We start from the raw sequence: 20,719 nt of genomic DNA on the forward strand, positions 1-20,719 counted from the left end.
AGAATACGAAGATAAGCCTCATTAACAGAATAATTATCAGCTATCACTAATACAATTTCGTAGGTTGCCTACACCTGTTGCATAGAATAGACACATGAAAAAACAGATCATGTGTTCCCTTGGTCATCTAATTATATACAAATCTTCAGAGACATTTGACAACAGATTATTATGTCACCATTATCAGAATATTTGTCCATGTCTTTCATCAAAATCAGATACTTCATTAAAAATAAATGTCATTGTTCAAATTCTTTTATATACATTGATTTTTTCTGGTGAAATATCCTTTGACTCTTCTGCTTTTCTGTATCTCTTGATCAGATTTCAATTAATAAGTCATATAGTTTCTTGATCTGAAGAAAAAGCAGACTGAAAGCCTGTAATACAGAGAATGCCAAGCTCTGTATTGGGTTATTAGTTACAAAGGTAACTTATTACTCCAGAATTTCAGTGGCTTAAAATAATAAGCATTTTTTTTTTTTTTTTTTTTTTTTTGCTCAGAGTTCTATTTAGCTTGGGCAACCATTCCAGGCAACATCTTTCCATACAGTAACTTAGAGATCCAAGCTGCTTTCACCCTGTGGTTCTGTCTTTGTGGTCATAGCCAAAGGAGAAAAGAAATCATCTAGAATATATCCTGCTCTCAAGTGCCCCAGCCCTGAAGTTACAAATCCCATTGGTTAAAATCGGTCACAAGGACCTATCTAACTGCAAAAGGATTGAGAAATAAGATGCTGCTCCATGGTCAGAGAGGAGAGAAGTGGATGTAAATAAGTACAAGAAGTCTCTGCCATATTTAGTTTTTCCAAACAGTATACATAGGAGAGAGGAAACCCAAGTGAAGCATGTGTGATGGGGAAAAAGCATGTGTGAAGAGGGGAAAGATTAGAGACATGTTTATTAAATTTAAAATTAAAATTAACATTAAATTAAAAATTGTAATAAATTTAAAAAGGAAATGTAAGTACTTAAAGCTTTAGTTTTCTTATTTTAAACAGCAAACACTGAGAAAAATACTTAACTATGATCTTGCTTTCCAGTTAAATACCGTGACTCTGTGTGTGTACAATACCTAACTGCTCAAACATGTATGCCATCACATCAGAGAGCTGCTACCAAAGTACCTCAGTAATTACAAGTTTTTAAAAAGTCCTTGTGTTGAAAATTACAAACCCAAGGACCTATAATTCACAGAATGCTTGTGTTGTTGTTCACTCGATATATTTTATTAAATCTGAAAGAAAAAAATTTGTAGGGTCATTAGATAATTATTTCATCATAAATGTAGATGAAATTGGTAGGTGATATGGTACCCTGAAATTAAGTATCATTAACACATTTATACAAACAGTCATTTCTAAAGTTCTTGAACATTGACTTATTTTATGTTCTTTCTACCTGAAAACCATTTTCAAGGAAATTACAAACTATTGTTAAGACCAAAACCTGAAGTCATTACAATTTTTTTCTAATTGTCTTTCATTTCTTCTGATATTTTTATTGTAAAAAAAAGGAGAAGGCAATTATGTAAGCCTTGAATCCCAGCTCTTAGTCGCTCTTAGTGACTCCTGACTCCTGGTTTTCCTCTCTAGACACTTTTTCAGTTTCTTTACTGGTGCCTTATCTACTGGCTGATGTCTAAGGTTTGACTGTCCCTAAGTCTTTACTCTCCCCCTTGAATATTCTCTCTCTAGGTCATTCCATAAACTTCCATGGTTCTAAGTGCTATCTACACACTGCTATATCCCAAAGTCATATCTGTAGCCCTGATCTTTTCCCTCAACTCCAGATTTACATCCAGCTGCCTTCTTGATACCTCCACATAGATATCCAACAGGCACCTCAAACTTAGCATGTGAAAAATGGATTGATTTATTATCCCGTCTTCCCTGTATACCTGTTGTGCAGGACAAGAAACCTAGGAAATGTCTTTGAGTCCTTGTCTTTCTTTACCCCACATCTAACTCATCAGCAAGTCTCATGGGCTCTTTTGACAAACTGTGTCCTGAATCCAACTACTCCTCTCCTTCTTTTTTGTGTGTGAGATGGAGTCTTGCTCTGTTGCCCAGGCTGGAGTGCAGTGGAACAATCTCAGCTCACTGCAACGTCTGCCTCCCAGACTTAAGCAATTCTCCTGCCTCAGCCTCCTGAGTAGCTGGGATTACAGGCATGTGCCAGTATGCCTGGCTAATTTCTGTATTTTTAGTAGAGTCGGAGTTTCACCATGTTGATCAGGCTAGTCTTGAACTCCTGACCTCGTGATCCACCTGCCTTGGCCTCCCAAAGTGCTGGGATTGCAGGCGTGAGCCACTGCATCTAGCCACTTCTGTCCTTCTTTACCACCATCTACCAGCTCATGTCACACTAATTCTCATCTGATTATTACAATAACCTGCTAACTTGTCTTTCTGCCTTCACTCTGAAAATCTACTTTCCACACAGCAGCCTGAGTAAACACAGCACAGAAATCAACACATTGCTCCCCTGCTTAAAATTCTCCCATACTTCTCCAAGCCCTTAGATCAAGTCCAAGTTTTCACTACAGCTTTCCTGGCCCTTCATGACCTTGCTTTTGATTACTCCTGACTTCATGTTGGTCCCATTCTCCTCCTGACTTTACTCTAGCAACTCTTCCTTTTTGCCTACACTTTGATCTTGCTGACCCTGTTTGCACTTTGGGACTTTCACACAGGTTGTTTCCAGCATCTGGATTGTTCTTGGATTTTTATACATTCATTCTTTAGGCTTCATGCAAAATAACACCTCCCCAGAGATGCCTTCCTTGGTGCCTCCTGCATTATCACATCACCTATTCTACTGTCTCTGTGGTACAAGAGCTCAAGATGACACAAAACATTGACCTAAAAATTGCCTAGCTGATGAAATGAACAAGCCAGAGAATGGTGGTACTGCTACCATTGTCTACAAGGTTTTACTCTTAAAAGACATTCAGTGCATACTCAGTTTTCATAGGCTAGTCATAAAATGGAAGCCAGACTCTAATAATGAAAAGATAATAAGATGAGAAAAACGGGTAAGGAATTAAGGAAACCAGAAAGGGCATTCAAATACTTTTTAAAAAGAATTTTCTCGCTGTGAATGAGTCCATAACCTTAATTCATGTAAACTGGGCTACAAGAGCAAGAGAAGACTGCACCACTGACACATACTACAGAAAGGATGGAGTGGTCTTGATAATAAAGAGATAGAAGCTGTTCTCTGGAATGCAGGGGGCAGGGTACACTAAAAGGCAGTGGTACTACTTACGTCAATGAAGAAGTTAGAAAGGAGGACTTATGCAGAAAAGAAAATTTCACTTTTTAAATATTTAACATTTTACTTAAGGTTTGGGCCCAAAATAAATATAATATCTTGTGGCCAAGAAGAATCCAAATAAGAACTAGAGGCTTTAAAAATGCCATTATAAAGTTGGAATTTATTTTCATACACAAGGTAGTTAAAATGGCCTCTGCATTCAACACAGTTATTTGGCTCCTACCAGAAGCAGAGTATATGTAGTTGAGAGAGAATTAGAGACAGGCTCTCACAGTTTGCAAAGACATTTCATGAACCCCAAATTATCTTGTATATTCAGGGTCAACAAATACAGTCTGAGGGTCACATCCAGACTGGCCACCTATTTTTGCATGGCTGACTAGCTAACAATTTTATACTTTTTGAGTGGTTGCTAAGAGTCAAAAGAATATATTATGACATGTGAGAACTGTGAAATTCACATTTAAGTTTGTATAAAGTTGTATTGCAACATAATCATGCCCATTCATGTATATACTGAATATGGCTGCTTTTCTGCTGTAACAGCCGAGTAGCTGCCACTGAGCTAGTGAGGTCCACAAAGCCTAAAATATTTACTCTCCGACCCTTTACAGAAAATGATTGCTGATGACTTTTCTCAAAAACAGATGTAGAGAAGGCAGCTTGTGGCTGAATCACAACTAAACTAGAGATGAGGAGAAAGGAAGCCAGTAGAAAAGAATCAAAGTTGAACATGCACCTGGGGAGCATGCACTGCAGAACCTGAGGTTATAAACTGGAGGAGTTAGTTGGCAAAGCCATTTGCGAACACAACCAAAGAACTACTGTTCAGCTTCTTAAATGAGGATATGCATTTTTCCAGGGATGAGGAACTACTTGCCAAGGAGTATATAAAATCCAGGACTGAATAAACATGGAGCATCTTCCTGAAATGTGATTTTGCTCCAAGGTTTTTGGAGGGAATGTTAAAGGATAGGGGAATAATTCTGTATTGACAAATAGCCATTTTATTGAGTAGAATGCAAAATTTACATGAATTATTTTAAAATCAGGATTAAAATGAGGCTGCTTCAGGTTATAATTTCAGAGTTATAAATTTGTTCTTCTCTTCCTGTAAAGATATTAGCAGAAAGGTTTGAAATATATGTCATGAAGTGTTCCAAAGAGTGTTTCTGGGTGAAGACAACTGTCACTCTCTAGGGCATTAAGTTGAACCTGGAAAGCAAAAAGTTATAACTTCCCTGTCCATTCCAACCTATTGGTAGTGTTTTCTTGGAACACCTTTGTTGTGAAGGTTTCTGAATCCATGTGTCTTGCTCAGAGGTAGAGAGTGAGTGAGTAACAATGTCTGCTAGAGCAGGAGGAGATGGCACGTGGCAGTTTGCTGTAATGATTCATCAGAGATGAATATGGAAATCTACTAAATCTTTACTTATCATATACACATTTTTCAGATTCCTCAACCTCTCAGTCAAGGGTTAGGGTATGCTCGAAGGTAGTGGTGCTACCTACATCAATGAACCTAGAAAGGAGAGACTGTATGTAGAAAAATTGCTTTTTGAATTTTTATAATTTCACTTTTAGGTTGGGCCTAAAATTTATTTAACAAGAATTAAAACAAGAATTAGAGATATAAAGATTTAATGTTTATCATCTACTTTATCAGAAACCACACGTGCTAATATCATCTACTTTATTTATTTATTTATTATTGCATTTTAGGTTTGGAGGTACATGTGAAGAACATGCAAGATTGTTGCATAGGTACACATGTGGCAGTGTGATTTGCTGCCTTCCTCCCCTGCACCTATATCTGGCATTTCTCCCCATGCTATCTCTCCCCAACTCCCCACCCCCCGCTGTCCCTCCCCTATTTCCCCCCAACAGACCCCAGTGTGTAGTGCTCCCCTCCCTGTATCCATGTGTTCTCATTGTTCAACACCCGTCTTTGAGTGAGAACATGTGGTGTTTGATTTTATGTTCTTGTGTCAGTTTGCTGAGAATGATGGTTTCCAGGTTCATCCATGTCCCTACAAAGGACACGAACTCATCGTTTTTGATGGCTGCATAATATTCCATGGCATATATGTGCCACATTTTCCCTGTCCAGTCTATCATCGATGGGCATTTGGGTTGGTTCCATGTTTTTGCTATTGTAAACTGTGCTACAATGAACATTCGTGTGCATGTGTCCTTATAGTAGAACGATTTATAATCCTTTGGATATATACCCAGTAATGGAATTGCTGGGTCAAATGGAATTTCTATTTCTAGGTCCTTGAGGAATCGCCACACGGTTTTCCACAATGGTTGAACTAATTTACACTCCACCAACAGTGTAAAAGTGTTCCTATTTCTCCACATCCTCTCCAGCATCTGTTGTCTCCAGATTTTTTAATGATCGCCATTCTAACTGGCGTGAGATGGTATCTCAATGTAGTTTTGATTTGCATTTCTCTAATGACCAGTGATGATGAGCATTTTTTCATGTTTGTTGGCCTCATGTATGTCTTCTTTTGTAAAGTGTCTGTTCATATCCTTCGTCCACTTTTGAATGGGCTTGTTTGTTTTTTTCTTGTAAATCTGTTTTAGTTCTTTGTAAATTCAGGATATCAGCCCTTTGTCAGATGGGTAAACAGGAAAGAATTTTTCCCATTCTGTTGATTGCTGATTCACTCTAATGACTGTTTCCTTTGCTGTGCAGAAGCTGTGGAGTTTGATTAGGTCCCATTTGTCTATTTTGGCTTTTGTTGCCAATACTTTTGGTGTTTCGGTCATGAAGTCCTTGCCTATGCCTATGTCCTGAATGGTTTTGCCTAGATTTTCTTCTATGGTTTTTATGGTGTTAGGTCTTATGTTTAAGTCTTTAATCCATCTGGAGTTAATTTTAGTGTAAGGTGTCAGGAAGGGGACCAGTTTCTGCTTTCTGCACATGGCTAGCCAGTTTTCCCAATACCATTTATTAAACAGGGATTCCTTTCCCCATTGCTTGTTTTTGTCAGGTTTGTCAAAGATCGGATGGTTGTAGATATGTTGTGTTGCCTCTGAGGGCTCTGTTCTGTTCCATTGGTCTATATCTCTGTTTTGTTACCAGTACCATGCTGTTTTGATTACTGTAGCCTTGTAGTATAGTTTGAAGTCTGGTAGTGTGATGCCTCCCACTTTGTTCTTTTTGCTTAGAATTGACTTGGCTATGCGGGCTCTCTTTTGGTTCCATATGAAGTTTAAGGTGGTTATTTCCAGTTCTGTGAAGAAGGTCATTCGTAGCTTGATGGGGATAGCGTTGAATCTGTAAATTACTTTGGGCAGTATGGCCATTTTCATGATATTGATTCTTCCTAACCATGAACATGAAATGTTTCTCCATCTGTTTGTGTCCTCTCTTATTTCATTGAGCAGTGGTTTGTAGTTATCCTTGAAGAGATCCTTTCTGTTCCTTGTTAGTTGTATTCCTAGGTATTTCATTCTCTGTAGCAATTGTAAATGGCAGTTCATTCTTGATTTGGCTCTCTTTAAGTCTGTTATTGGTGTATAGGAATGCTTGTGATTTTTGCACATTGCTTTTATATCCTGAAACTTTGCTGAAGTTGCTTATCAGTTTCAGGAGATTTTGGGCTGAGATGATGGGGTCTTCTAAATATACAATCATGTCGTCTGCAAATAGAGACAATTTGACTTCCTCCTTTCCTATTTGAATACCCTTTATTTCTTTTTCTTGTGTGATTGCTCTGGCTAGAACTTCCAGTACTATATTGAATAGGAGTGGTGAGAGAGGGCATCCTTGTCTAGTGCCAGATATCAAAGAGAATGCTTCTAGTTTTTGCCCATTCAGTATGATATTGGCTGTTCGTTTGTTGTAAATAGCTTTTATTATTTTGAGATATGTTCCATCAATACCTAGTTTATTGAGGGTTTTTAGCATAAAGGGCTATTGAATTTTGTCAAAGGCCTTCTCTGCATCAATTGAGATAATCATGTGGTTTTTGTCTTTGGTTCTGTTTATGTGGTGAATTACATTTATAGACTTGCGTATGTTGAACCAGCCTTGCATCCCCGGGATGAATCCTATTTGATCATGGTGGATAAGCTTTTTGATGTGCTACTGCAATCGGCTTGCCAGTATTTTATTGAAGATTTTTGCATCTATGTTCATCATGGATATTGGCCTGAAGTTTTCTTTTCTTGTTGAGTCTCTGCCAGGTTTTGGTATCAGGATGATGTTGGTCTCATAAAATGATTTGGGAAGGATTCCCTCTTTTTGGATTATTTGGAATAGTTTCAGAAGGAATGGTACCAGCTCCTCTTTGTATGTCTGGTAGAATTTGCTGTGAACCCATCTGGGCCTGGGCTTTTTTTGGGTGGTAGGCTCTTAATTGCTGCCTCAACTTCAGACCTTGTTATTGGTCTATTCAGGGTTTTGACTTCTTCCTGATTTAGGTTTGGGAGGATGCAAGTGTCCAGGAATTTATCCATTTCTTCCAGGTTTCCTAGTTTATGTGCATAGAGTTGTTTGTAATAATCTCTGATGATGGTTTGAATTTCTGTGGAATCTGTGGTGATATCCCCTTTATTTTTTTTTATTGCATCTATTTGGTTATTCTCTCTTTTCTTTTTTATTAATCTGGCTAGTGGTCTGTCTATTTTGTTGATCTTTTTGAAAAACCAGCTCCTGGATTTATTGATTTTTTGAAGGGTTTTTTGTGTCTCTATCTCCTTCAGTTCTGCTCTGATCTTAGTTATTTCTTGTCTTCTGCTAGGTTTTGAGTTTTGTTGATCTTGCTCCTCTAGCTCTTTCAATTTTGACGATAGGGTGTCAATTTTACATCTCTCCTTGCTTTTCATGTGGGCACTTATTGCTATATATTTTCTTCTAGAGACTGCTTTAAATGTGTCCCAGAGATTCTGGTATGTTTTGTCTTCATTCTCATTGGTTTCGAAGAACATCTTTATTTCTGCCTTCATTTCATTGTTTATCCAGTCAACATTCAAGAGCCACTTGTTCAGTTTCCATGAAGCTGTGTGCTTCTGGGTTAGTTTCTGAATTCTGAGTTCTAACTTGATTGCACTGTGGTCTGAGAGACTGTTTGTTATGATTTCCATTCTTTTGCATTCGCTGAGGAGTGATTTACTTCCAACTATGTGGTCAATTTTAGAGTAGGTGTGATGTGGTGCTGAGAAGAATGTATATTCTGTGGGATTGGGATGGAGAGTTCTGTTGTCTATTAGGTTTGCTTGGTCCAGGTCTGAGTTCAAGTCCTGGATATCCTTGTTAATTTTCTGTCTTGTTGATCTATCTAATATTGACAATGGGGTGTTAAAGTCTCCCACTATTATTGTGTGGGAGTCTAAGTCTCTTTGTAAGTCATTAAGAACTTGCCTTATGTATCTGGGTGCTCCTGTATTGGGTGCATACATTTTAGGATTGTTAGGTCTTCTTGTTGCATTGATCCTTTTACCATTATGTAATGCCCTTCTTTGTCTCTTTTGATCTTTGTTGGTTTAAAGTCCATTTTATCAGAGACTAGGATTGCAACTCCTGCTTTTTTTTTTTGCTCTCTATTTGCTTGGTAAATCTTCCTCCATCCCTTTATTTTGAGGCTTTATGTATCATTGCATGTGAGATGTGTTTCCTGGATACAGCACACCAATGGGTTTTGGCTTTTTATCCAATTTGCCAGTCTGTGTCTTTTGATTGGGGCATTTAGTCCATTTACATTTAGGGTTAATATTGTTATGTGTGAATTCGATACTGCCATTTTGATGCTAGCTGGCTGTTTTGCCTGTTAGTTGATGCAGATTCTTTTTTTTTTTTTTTTGAGATGGCATTTCGCTCTTGTTACCCAGGCTGGAGTGCAATGGCACAATCTCGGCACACCACAACCTCTGCCTCCTGGGTTCAGGCAATTCTCCTGCCTCAGCCTCCTGAGTAGCTGGGATTACAGGCACGTGCCACCATGCCCAGCTAATTTTTTGTATTTTTAGTAGAGACGGGGTTTCACCATGATGCAGATTCTTCATTGTGTTGATGCTCTTTACCATTTGGTATGTTTTTGGAGTGGCTGGTACTGGTTGTTCCTTTCTATGTGTAGTGCTTCTTTCAGGAGCTCTTGTAAAGCAGGCCTGTTGGTGATGAAATCTCTGAGTACTTGCTTGTTCACAAAGGATTTTATTTTTCCTTCACTTATGAATATTAGTTTGGCTGGATATGAAATTCTAGGTTGAAAGTTCTTTTATTTAGGGATGTTGAAAATTGGCCCCCACTCTCTTCTGGCTTGTAGGGTTTCTACTGAGAGATGGGCTGTGAGTGTGATGGGCTTCCCTTTGTGGGTAACCTGACCTTTCTCTCTGGCTGCCCTTAGCATTTTCTCCTTCATTTCAACCCTGGTGAATCTGACGATCATGTGCCTTGGGGTTGTTCTTCTTGAGGAATATCTTTGTGGTGTTCTCTGTATTTCCTGGACTTGAATATTGGCCTGCCTTGCTAGGTTGGGGAAGTTTTCCTGGATAATATCCTGAAGAGTATTTTCCAGCTTGGATTCATTCTCTCTGTCACATTCAGGTACACCTATCAAATGTAGATTAGGTCTTTTCATATAGTCCCATATTTCTTGGAGACTTTGTTCATTCCTTTTTACCCTTTTTTCTCTAATCTTGCCTTCTCATTTTATTTCATTGAGTTGATTTTCGACCTCTGAAATCCTTTCTTCTGCTTGGTCAATTTGGCTGTTAAAACTTGTGCATGCTTCATGAAGTTCTCATGTTGTGTTTTTCAGCTCCATCAATTCACTTATATTCCTCTAAGTTGTCCATTCTCATTAGCATTTCATCAAATCTTTTTTCAAGGTTCTTAGTTTCTTTGCATTGGGTTAGAACATGTTCTTTTAGCTCACAGAAGTTTCTTATTACCCACCTTCTGAAGCCTGATTCTGTCATTTCATCACACTCATTCTCCATCCAGCCTTGTTCCCTTGCTGGTGAGGAGTTGTGATCCCTTGTAGGAGGAGAGGTGTTCTGGTTTCGGGTGTTTTCATCCTTTTTGCACTGGTTTCTTCCTATCTTTGTGGATTTATCCACCTGTCGTCTTTGTAGTTGCTGACTTTCAGATTGGGTCTCTGAGTGGATGTCCAGTTTGTTGATGATGAAGTTATTTCTGTTTCTTAATTTTCCTTCTACAGTCTGGCCCCTCTGCTGTAGGACTGCTGAGGTCCACTCCAGGTCCTGCTTGCCTGGGGATCACCTGCAGCAGCTGCAGAACAGTAACAGTTGCTACCAGTTTCTTCTTCTGCTATCTTTGTCCCAGAAGGATACCTGCCAAATGTCAGTCTGATCTCTCCTTTATGAGGTGACTCTTTGGATATACGGGGGTCAGGGAGCTGCTTGAGGAGACAGTCTGTCCTTTATAGGAGCTCAAATGCTGAGCTGTGAGCTCTGTTGTTCATTCAGAGCTGCTGGGCAGGTACATTTAAGTCTGCTGCAGCAGAACTCATAACCCCCTTTTTTTCCCAGGTGTTCTGTCCTGGGGAGTTAGGGCTTTATTTATGAATTTCCGTTGTGCTGCTGCCTTTTTTTCAGGGCTGCCCTGACCAGCAAGGAGGCAGCCTAGTCACCGTCTGCCTGCAGAGGCTTTGCTGAGCTGCTGTGGGCTCCACCCAGCTGCCATGTGAACTTCCATGCAGTCCCGTTTATATGGGTGTAGTTTAAACTGCCTCAGCAATGGTGGCCCACCTCTGTAATTGCGGGGTGCCTCGGCAACGGCAGGCTGCCTCAGCAATGGCAGACTACCTATGTAGTGGTAGAGTGCCTCAGTAATGGCAGACACCCCTCCCCCACAGAGCTGGACCATCCCAGGTTCACTTGTGCTAGCTGTGAAACTCTCAATGCAGAACGTTTCCAATTTTTGTTTTTTTTGTAGGGATGGGATCAGCCAAGCCTGATCACCTGGCTCCCTGCCTCAGAGCCTTTTTTTTTTAGTTGAATGGTTAACTCTCTCCCAGGTGTTCCTGTCACCTGTTGAAAAGACACCAGGCTCTGTGTGATTTCCAATGCGGCGACCCACTGCACAGGCTGAAACAGCGGCGCTGAGATTCGTGGCACTTTTTTTGCCTGAGAATCTCCTGGCCTGACTCCCTGTTTCAGTCCCCTTTTTAATCAGATGAATGGGTGACTCTGCCTTCCTGGAGCTCCACTCACCAGCTAAAAGGGCACCCAGACCAGTGTATTTTGTATGGAGAACTGCTGCACCGGGGCGCCAGCAAAACAGCAGCACCAGCCAAAACAGCCACGCTGGTGACGCATGGGGCTCCTCTGCCTGGGAATCTCCTGGTCTGTGGGCAATTAAAATCCATCTGGAAATGTGGCATCCACTCACCCTCTGTGCTTTCACTGGGAGCTGCAATCCTGAGCTGCTCCTAATTGGTCATCTTGGATCTTCCCCCAATATCATCTACTTTTAAGGCTATGTCCGCCCTTCTATTTCTGTCTTTGTGATTCAAGGGGTATCAACTAATATGGTGAGCATGTCAAAGTTTACCATCAAGGAACCCTTCAAGATTTTCCACTAGTCATCTCACCTCATTCAGTCTTTTGTTGATCTCTGTAAGATATGTGAATGAAGATGACATTAAAGGATGCTGTATTCTATGTGAAGAATTGTAAAATTTTATTCTATAGGGAATGGGAAAGCATTTTTTTTTTAAAGAAAGCGAAAAAGTTGTTAATTGAAAAATAAGTGGTAGAAATACAAAGGAATAATTGGAGTGAGTGAAGCTGGGGGCAAGAATGATGTTTAGGAAGACTGGAACAGTCCAGAAAAGAGACAAAGAGGACCAAGCCTTGAGCAAAGAAAGTAAAGAGTTAGGGAAAAAATCAGGAGATATTTCCAAGGTAAACTCATTAGCTATTAGTAACTGACTAGGTGTAGGGAACAAAGGAAGTAAATGATAAATACAATAGCCTTTAATCAAGTAGGTAAAGAATTAACTGTCCAATAAAGAAAGCAGGAAGGGGAACAGTTGGAGGCAGGTATTAGTGATTATGCAGATCATTTGTTTGCTATTAGATCTAACCTCTGCCCTTCCCTCAGGCTCTTCTGCATCATGGAAAACTATGTTACCCAGACTCCCTTGCCCACTGGCTTCTGGGCAGCTTTGGGCAATGGCGAGCACTGGTGGAAGACTGGAGTATGGGCAATAGGGAGAAGCCAGGGTACTGCTTCCTCTGTGAATTTGCTTCAAGCAACGTTTCTCACAGTGACCAGATCATCTCCAGTATTTCAGCTCCTGCCAAACAAGCTTTATGTCCTCAGTTCCAGCACCTTCTGTGGTTATAGTTCTAGCCTCAGCTATCATTGTAAGGATTCTTAGCTGGGCGCTCTTGGCTTCTGGATTCTGGAAACTCCACCTCTTCATGTTATCCCTCTTGCATTAGGGGTAAAATAATGCCTCCTGCTGTTGCTTATCTCTGGGTCATCTTGCCAACATATTTTGGCTTCGTGTCTCCTTTGTCACCTGTGTAACCAATTCTTGGTGTTAAATTCCCTGTTTGAAATACCCCAACTAGTTTATTTCCTTGACTGCACCTTTATTGATACAGGAATGTATTCAGTTTTGTGTGTATCTGCTTATATTGCTTATAACAGGGAGACTCAGAAATGAAGCAGATGTAAACGTTTTAGCAAATAATGTCCTGGCACCAAGCAATAGATTGAAGGGTACTGATACTTTTCATGAATGTTCTATTTTGTTAATAAGGAGAAATCAATATTTTTAAAAGAATCTAAATATCTAATGAAAGATGTAATAGGTGACCAACTATATATAGAATGCTGTGCTGACTATACTTTCCACATTTTACCTAATTGTATCCTTAAAGTACAACCCTGTATATTTTCATTTAGTCCTTAAAACACAGCCTCTACAGGAAGATGATAATATAATCCCTATTTCACAGATAAGGAAACAGAGTAGAGAGATTAAGTAATTTTCACAGGCCACTTTCAGTCTGGATTAGAACTCGGGAACTTGGACTCTAAAATCCCCACTATTATCTATTACACTATAGTTTATAGTTATATAGTTTGTAGATAAACTAGTTTGTATTCTAGATGTAGTTACCAACATAGGTTTTTAAAGATTTGTCTTTTGATTTTTTTTGTTATACTTTAAGTTCTCGGGTACATATGTAGAACATGCAAGTTTATTATATAGGTATACACCTGCCATGGTGGTTTGCTGCATCCATCCCCCCATCACCTACATTAGGTATTTCTCCTAATTTTATCCCTCCCCAATCCCACCACCCCCTGCTATCCCCTCCCCTAGCTCCCCTGCTCCCTAACAGGCCCCAGTATTTGATGTTCACCACCCTGTGTCCATGTGTTCTCATTGTTCAACACTCACTTATGAGTGAGAACATGTGGTGTTTGGTTTTCTGTTCTTGTGCCAGTTTGCTAAGAATGATGCTTTCTAATTTCCTCCATGTCCCCACAAAGGACATGACTCATCATTTTTTATGGCTGCATAGTATTCCATGGTGTATATGTGCCACATTTTCTTTATCCACTCTATGATTGATGGGCATTTGGATTGGTTCCAAGTCTTTGCTATTGTAAACAGTGCCGCAATGAATATACATGTGCATGTGACTTTATAATAGAATGATTTATAATCCTTTGGGTATATACCCAGTAGTGGGATTGCTGGGTCAAATGGTATTTCTATTTCTAGATCCTTGAGGAATCACCATACTGTCTTCCACAATGGCTGAACTAATTTACACTCACACCAACAGTGTAAAAGTGTTCCTACATCTCCACCTCCTCTCTAGCATCTGTCTCCTGATTTTTTAATGATCGCCATTCTAACTGGTATGAGATGGTATCTCAATGTGGTTTTGATTTGCATTTCTCTAATGACCAGTGATGATGATTTTTTTCATGTTTGTTGGCTGCATAAATGTCTTCTTTTGAAAAGTGTCTGTTCATATCCTTCACCCACTTTTTGATGGAGTTATTATTATTATTTTTTTTTTTTTGGTAATTTGTTTAAGTTCTTTGTAGATTCTGGATATTGGCCCTTTGTCAGAAGGGTAGATTGCAAAAATTTTTTCCCATTCTGTTGGTTGCCAGTTAATTCTAATGATAGTTTCTTTTGCTGTGCAGAAGCTCTTAAGTTTAATTAGATCTCATTTGTCTATTTTGGCTTTTGTTGCCATTGCTTTTGGTGTTTTAGTCATGAAGTCCTTGCCTATGCCTATGTCCTGAATGGTACTGCCTGTGTTTTCTTCTAGGGTTTTTATGGTGTTAGGTCTTATGTTTAAATATTTAATCCATGTGAAGTTAATTTTTGTATAAGGTGTAGTAAGGAAGGAATCCTGTTTCAGCTTTCTGCATATGGCTAGCCAGTTTTCCCAGCACCATTTATTAAATAGGGAATCCTTTCCCCATTGCTTGTTTTTATCAGGTTTGTCAAAGATCATATGGTTGTAAATGGGTGGCATTATTTCTGAGGCCTCTGTTCCATTGGTCTATATCTCTGTTTTCATATGAGTACCATGCTGTTTTGATTACTGTAGCCTTGTAGCATAGTTTGAAGTCAGGTAACATGATGCCTCCTGCTTTTTTTTTTTTTTTTTTTTGCTTACAATTGTCTTGGCTATGCAGGCTCTTTTTTGTTTCCATATGAAATTTAAGGTGTTTTTTCCCCAATTCTGTGAAGAAAGTCATTGGTTGCTTGATGGGGATAGCATTGAATCCATAAATTACTTTGGGCAGTATGGCCATTTTCACGATATTGATTCTCCCTAACCATGAGCATGGAATGTTTTTCCATCCGTTTGTGTCTTCTCTTATTTCCTTGAGCAGTGGTTTGTAGTTTTCCTTGAAGAGGTTCTTCACATCCTTTGTTCGTTGTATTCCTAGGTATTTTATTCTCTTTGTAGCAATTGTGAATGGGTGTTCAGTCATGATTTGGCTGTTTGTCTGTTACTGGTGTATAGGAATGCTTGTGATTTTTGCACATTGATTTTGTATCGTGAGACTTTGCTGAAGTTGCTTATCAGCTTAAGGAGATTTTGGGCTGAGACGGTGGGGTCTTCTAAATATACAATCATGTCATCTGCAAATAGAGAAAATTTTACTTCCTCTTTTCCTAATTGAATACCCTTTCTTTTTCTTGCCTGATTGCCCTGGCCAGAACTTCCAATACTATGTTGAATAGAAGTGGTGAGAGAGGGTATCCTTCTCTTGTGCCAGTTTTCAAAGGGAATGCTTCCAGTTTTTGGCATTCAGTATGATATTGGCTGTGAGTTTGTCATAAATAGCTCTTATTATTTTGAGATATGTTCCACTGATACTTAGTTTATTGAGAGTTTTTAGAATAAAGGGCGGTTGAATTTTGTTGAAGGCCTTCTCTGCATCTATTGAGATAATTATGTGGTTTTTGTCTTTGGTTCTGTTTATGTGATAGATTAAATTTATAGATTTGTACATGTTGAACCAGCCTTGCATCTCAGGAAAGATCTTTTTTAAAGGACTGTTATTTTGAGAGTAGAACAAAGTCCTAAGTTATTCCTAAATTTATCTCAAAAGTAAAAAAAAAATCTCCACGAAAAATAATTTTGAAGTTTTTAATGCACAAAAAGAACATCCCAGAAACAACAGGTATTGACTTACTAACAATGAAGCACTATATAAGGAGCCCCCTCCCCGCTTAGTAAATGGGAAAATAGTGTAAATAGACATGAAAGGAGGTGATCACTTCAGGATTAAATGCAAACTCTAAAGTTGTATGCAACATTCATATATGGCTTATTATAGCAATATTTTATTAATGATGTATATGACATTTATCCTTATTGGTAAGATGCTTTTGAATCCAAAGTTAAACAAAAATGCTGAAGAGGTAGTTTTGCCAATGCAACATTAAAAAAAAAAAAAAAAAGGTTTTACCTTACCTTGCTTTGTTTTCTCAGAAATCCGCAACCATTATTTTTCTCTAATTTTCTCCTGGATGAGCCAGGAAGATAATGATGCTTTTCGTAAAAGCCAATTCCCAACCTTCTAAAAACCGGTTCCCCCAAGTGGACAATGATTTGTTTGAAACAGCTGCTCTGAAAGTCACCTAGAAAGTCTCCATAGTGTTCCTCTCCATCATCACGGCTCTGAAACATTCTGGCTCAATAGAGACCTGTTACAATCTGACTAGCAGTCATAGAAATTCATCCTTTTTTCTCCTAAAATTATATGCACAGGCTCATGGTAGTAAGTTCTTCAGTGACCCAAGAACATTGGTAGGTGCCCTGTCATTAAAAGTCAGGGATTGCTTTAAATTTGAAAAAAAAAAAAAAAAATTCAGAAATAATGTTTGGAAAATTCTGTAGCTGGCCTGTAAAACTCCATAACAAGAACTACAAGTGACTACACAGAGTCCCTCATGTTTTCAGTTGTGTTTCATCAAAAAGTCATCACATCTTAGACTTAAAGGGAGTTTGGGTTTCTGATCGCCAGATGCCACCTGCTGCTTCATCTACGTGTGGGACATGTGGAGTGGGGAAGGTCTATCCAATATACAAACTCTTTGACGCTGGTCATTTGATCTATATACAAAAACTAGTTTATCCTACCCTTACAATGAGAAATATGCCCACAATGAGGGGGAAAAAAAGTTTCAAAAGGCAACAAAACATTTGTCAATTCCCCAAACTAGAAAAGTAATTTACCAGACAATGGGTTAGGAACCACTAGAAACAAAGTGACATCATATTAATATCAGGTATGACTTGTTACACACAAGAAAGCATAAATATACAGTAAGTAAGAGCTTGTTATGTAGCCCCTGCAGAATATATACATGTTAGGGCTGCTGTGAAATTAAGCAGGAATTTCCAGAGTGTATCCTCAGCTAAAAGCAGTTTCACTGCACAACAGTGTGAAGTTAACAGATGCTGAGAATACCACATGGTAACACTAAGCAGATATCCACATAAACGTATCCTTGAAAATGCACAACGTGAGAAAGGTCACAAGTGAATAGCACATTGCCTGCCAAGCATCTTCTTTCACATAAATAGGCACAAGTCCGTCCTCCAGCGGTGGCCTGAAGCCTCACACCTCTTGCCTGTCCCTGGCGCCGGGGACGGATTCTCAGCACACACTGAGCCAAGTCATGGGCTGTGCACTTCCTCCTGCCTTCACAGTCTCCAGATTCAAATCAAAGCATAAATAACACAGGGGCCACGCTGGTGGTGCTTCCTTTCACCATGTCACTGGGAACAGATACAGGGCAGAGCAGCACAAAGGCTGCACACCAGAGTGCAGGAGTGGAGAGTAGCTTTGTGCACATTTGCAAAAACAAAAACCCCAAAAAATCTAGTAGGTGTGTCTCTTGTTTTATTGGTTAGCTCTGTCTGTAGCTAGGAAGACGCTGTGTTGCTCCTGGGCTCTTTCTATCAGCTTCTTTTTCTTCTTCTTGTTCCTCTTCTCCTTCACCTTTGGTGTTCTCTTCCCTACATCGGAGCAAAGAGAAATGAAGAGATGTCAGAAATGGCTCTTTCTCTAGGAAAGAAAACACAAAAACATTGGGAGTACTGCACAAAGCCCATCTGGAAAACATCACCTATGGAAAAAGCAGCCTCAAAGAGAAAATTGTTCACATTAATTTTGACAGAATAATAATAATTTACTAAATTGGATATGCTGTCTAAAACAGAGACTGATCTTCCTGTTACAGGGAACTGGCATATTGAAACACCTCCCAGCAGCCTGATCCGTCTTTCAAATATCATCCTGCCACAAAAATTCCATTTATTCCCTCCTACCTTTAACAATGCTACCCTTTACTACACATATTTACATCTTTCTACTGCTCCATATGTCAGTGGGTCAAAAGAAAATAAGCATCTATCTATAGCAAACATACCAGAAGTTTCAAACTCCTCTCTCCCTTCCCCATGGGGGAAAAGGAGTCCTGCTTTTAACATTATTTCCACCGTGTTCCAAATACCAATGTATAAAATGACATATGTACAATCATTTAGTCTATAAAAATTCATGAGGACATCATTCATTATGTACCTTATGTCTTCTTATCCAAATCCCCTGAACAAGTTGTTGTTATTAATGGAGAGCAAGAAGAAAGCTTATTTTTTCCGACAAACTGGTGGTATGTGTCCACCGGACAATCGTACCAAGTTATCCTATTGCTCTTCTGCCTTAGCCATCAGGAAGCCCAGGTTACAAGCTAACTAGCTGAGGTTTTCCTCCATCAGGAATTTTTTGGATGCTGTTTTTTCCTTTGCCTCTGCTATATTTTACTTCCTCCATCTGTGGTTATAGTTTTACAGTTTTACTTTGTAAGGTCTCAACATTTCTAAGTATGTATACATAAGATTTTGAGAAAAAAGAATAAAGAACATGAGACATCTGTCCTAGGTCTACCACCCTCTTTGAGTTCTAAACACACAGAAATCGTAGGATTTTTTTAGAGCATAAAAGGACTTGAAAGGTCCCCTGCCTTTTGCAGAAAGTAAGTCACCCCTACACAACTTCAGCACAGGGAGACTTTTGTCTCAATGAACAAGACAGAATCCTGTTGGCTGTTCTTCTCTCTTACTTGTCCTACTTTCAATTTTATCTCATAGTTCTACAAAACTTTTCTTTCCCTGTACGGTATAGCTACTTGACACCAGTAATCAATACTACGAATAGGGAATAGGACATTCAGTTTTGTGCTGTTTGTTCAGATTTCATCCTTCCCATACCTGTAACATTACATATCCCAGACCCTTTCATTCCAGGCATATAGCTGGCCAATTTTTCAATCTAGGCAATAGAGAAGGAGGCTGATGTCAAAAATGAAAAGGAAACAGACCAGAGTCTAGGGAGATACATGCATTAGGAAACCAGAGTCATACGAGGTTAAGGCAGGCCATAAGATTTCTAAATAAGGTTGGTGTTTCTTATTTCTGTCCTTTCTGATCAGAAAGGATCTGTTTTAAGGATGGAAAACAGGCTTAACTCTTCAAGACCTTAGTGCAGTGACTGGCACTTAGTTGATGGTCAATAAACATTTGCTGAACAAAACTTTTTATCACAAGAAAAAAAGATTTAAAAGAATAACTTATATTTAATAGGACACTGCATTAAAAGAATGAGAACATGTTCATGCCCCCATATTAAATTATAAAGGTCCTTAAAGCTAACTTCTGCTTCTCATTAAATTCTGGCATTAATGTTATAATGGCATTTTGCCATCTTGAAACGTAGTTAATCCCACCCAATGAAACCTTAGTTTAAACCACCATTAATCAAAGCAACGTAAAGTTACAACTATTTAGTAACATTATCTCTAATGATGAGACGCACCAAAGGAGGGCAGAAAATGAAATACTTAATATAAAATAGCATATTTTAAAAGCTTCAATTATAAAGTGTTAGGAAGAAGTTTCTTAGTTCTGTATGTCCTCTAAATAACAAATCAGTTTAAAAAATCATTGCTGACTACATTTTAAATTCATTTGGTTTAAGCTTAATTGATATAAAGCCTGGAATTTATTTTAAAAGCAAATTGAAATTAAGTGAATGGAAAAATAAAGCTTACATCGCTAGATATTTAAAATGTGTTCTGCCAGAATAAAAATATACTGAATATATGTTATTTAAAGAAAGCTTTTCACATTCACAATTTCAGTCTTTCATATAAATTACGTAGTTGAAAGTTAAGTATGTACTACATGCAAAATAACAGGAAAAGCTCATTTTAAGATGGCCAGTTTTATGTCATTTACCCTATATATTATTCTGAAGTAATTGTCAATATTAAATGGTTTTGGGTTTGCTGGCTGATATGATATTGTGTAATAGGGAAGTTACTCAATACTTGCATAAAACAGTTGGTATCCTGGCCAAAAATTCAGCAATGCTTTTGAAAGCTTATTTATGTAAAATGATTTTTTCTTGTACAATTATTCTGTTGGCAATAAGCTAGGTGGTACCAATTCCAACAAACAACGTTTTGGGGGCCCTAATTACAACCCTAAAGATTTTCCTCTGAAGTCTCTCTTGAATGACACCTCTGTGCTATTGTTTGGTTGGTTGGTTTTGTTTTTGGCCAGTCCCATTTCTCACATAAGATATATTACAAATACAGAGGAATTAAGATGGTTAGCCAAGATTTGACCACAGACAGGCCTAAATTAACTGAAAATATTTCGTGGTCCATAGTAGGTTGTTCTGACTTGAAGCCCAGCTAAAGTAATAAAAGAATACTAAAATGCAGCATAACATACAGAAAGGATCTTTCATACATATTCCTTTTTCAGGTTCTAAGATTTTCAAACATGAGAAAAGAAACCAGTAAGACTAAAGCTAACAGAAAATATACCCCCATTTTTACCTATGTATTTGAAAATAAGTTATATTAGACATACAAGCATGCTAATCGGT

General features: G+C 38.6%; 1 protein-coding gene across 5 annotated transcripts in view; it reads right to left on the reverse strand.

Annotated features, from left to right (window-relative positions):
• Positions 1–15,889: 15,889 nt before the first annotated feature.
• Positions 15,890–20,719, reverse strand: part of RSPO2 (R-spondin 2) — a 268,198-nt gene continuing 263,368 nt past the window's right edge. For all 5 annotated transcript variants that reach the window (XM_064384531.1, XM_064384530.1, XM_064384529.1 and 2 more), the window contains one exon: positions 15,890–17,781. In XM_064384531.1, coding sequence (XP_064240601.1) covers positions 17,666–17,781 — 116 coding nt within the window. In that variant the 3' untranslated portion in view covers positions 15,890–17,665. The remainder of the gene's footprint in view (positions 17,782–20,719) is intronic.

The sequence above is a fragment of the Aotus nancymaae genome, unplaced genomic scaffold (assembly GCF_030222135.1).
Source record: "Aotus nancymaae isolate 86718 unplaced genomic scaffold, 86718_ANA_hifiasm-v0.15.2.pri h1tg000036l, whole genome shotgun sequence".
NCBI lineage: Eukaryota > Metazoa > Chordata > Mammalia > Primates > Aotidae > Aotus > Aotus nancymaae.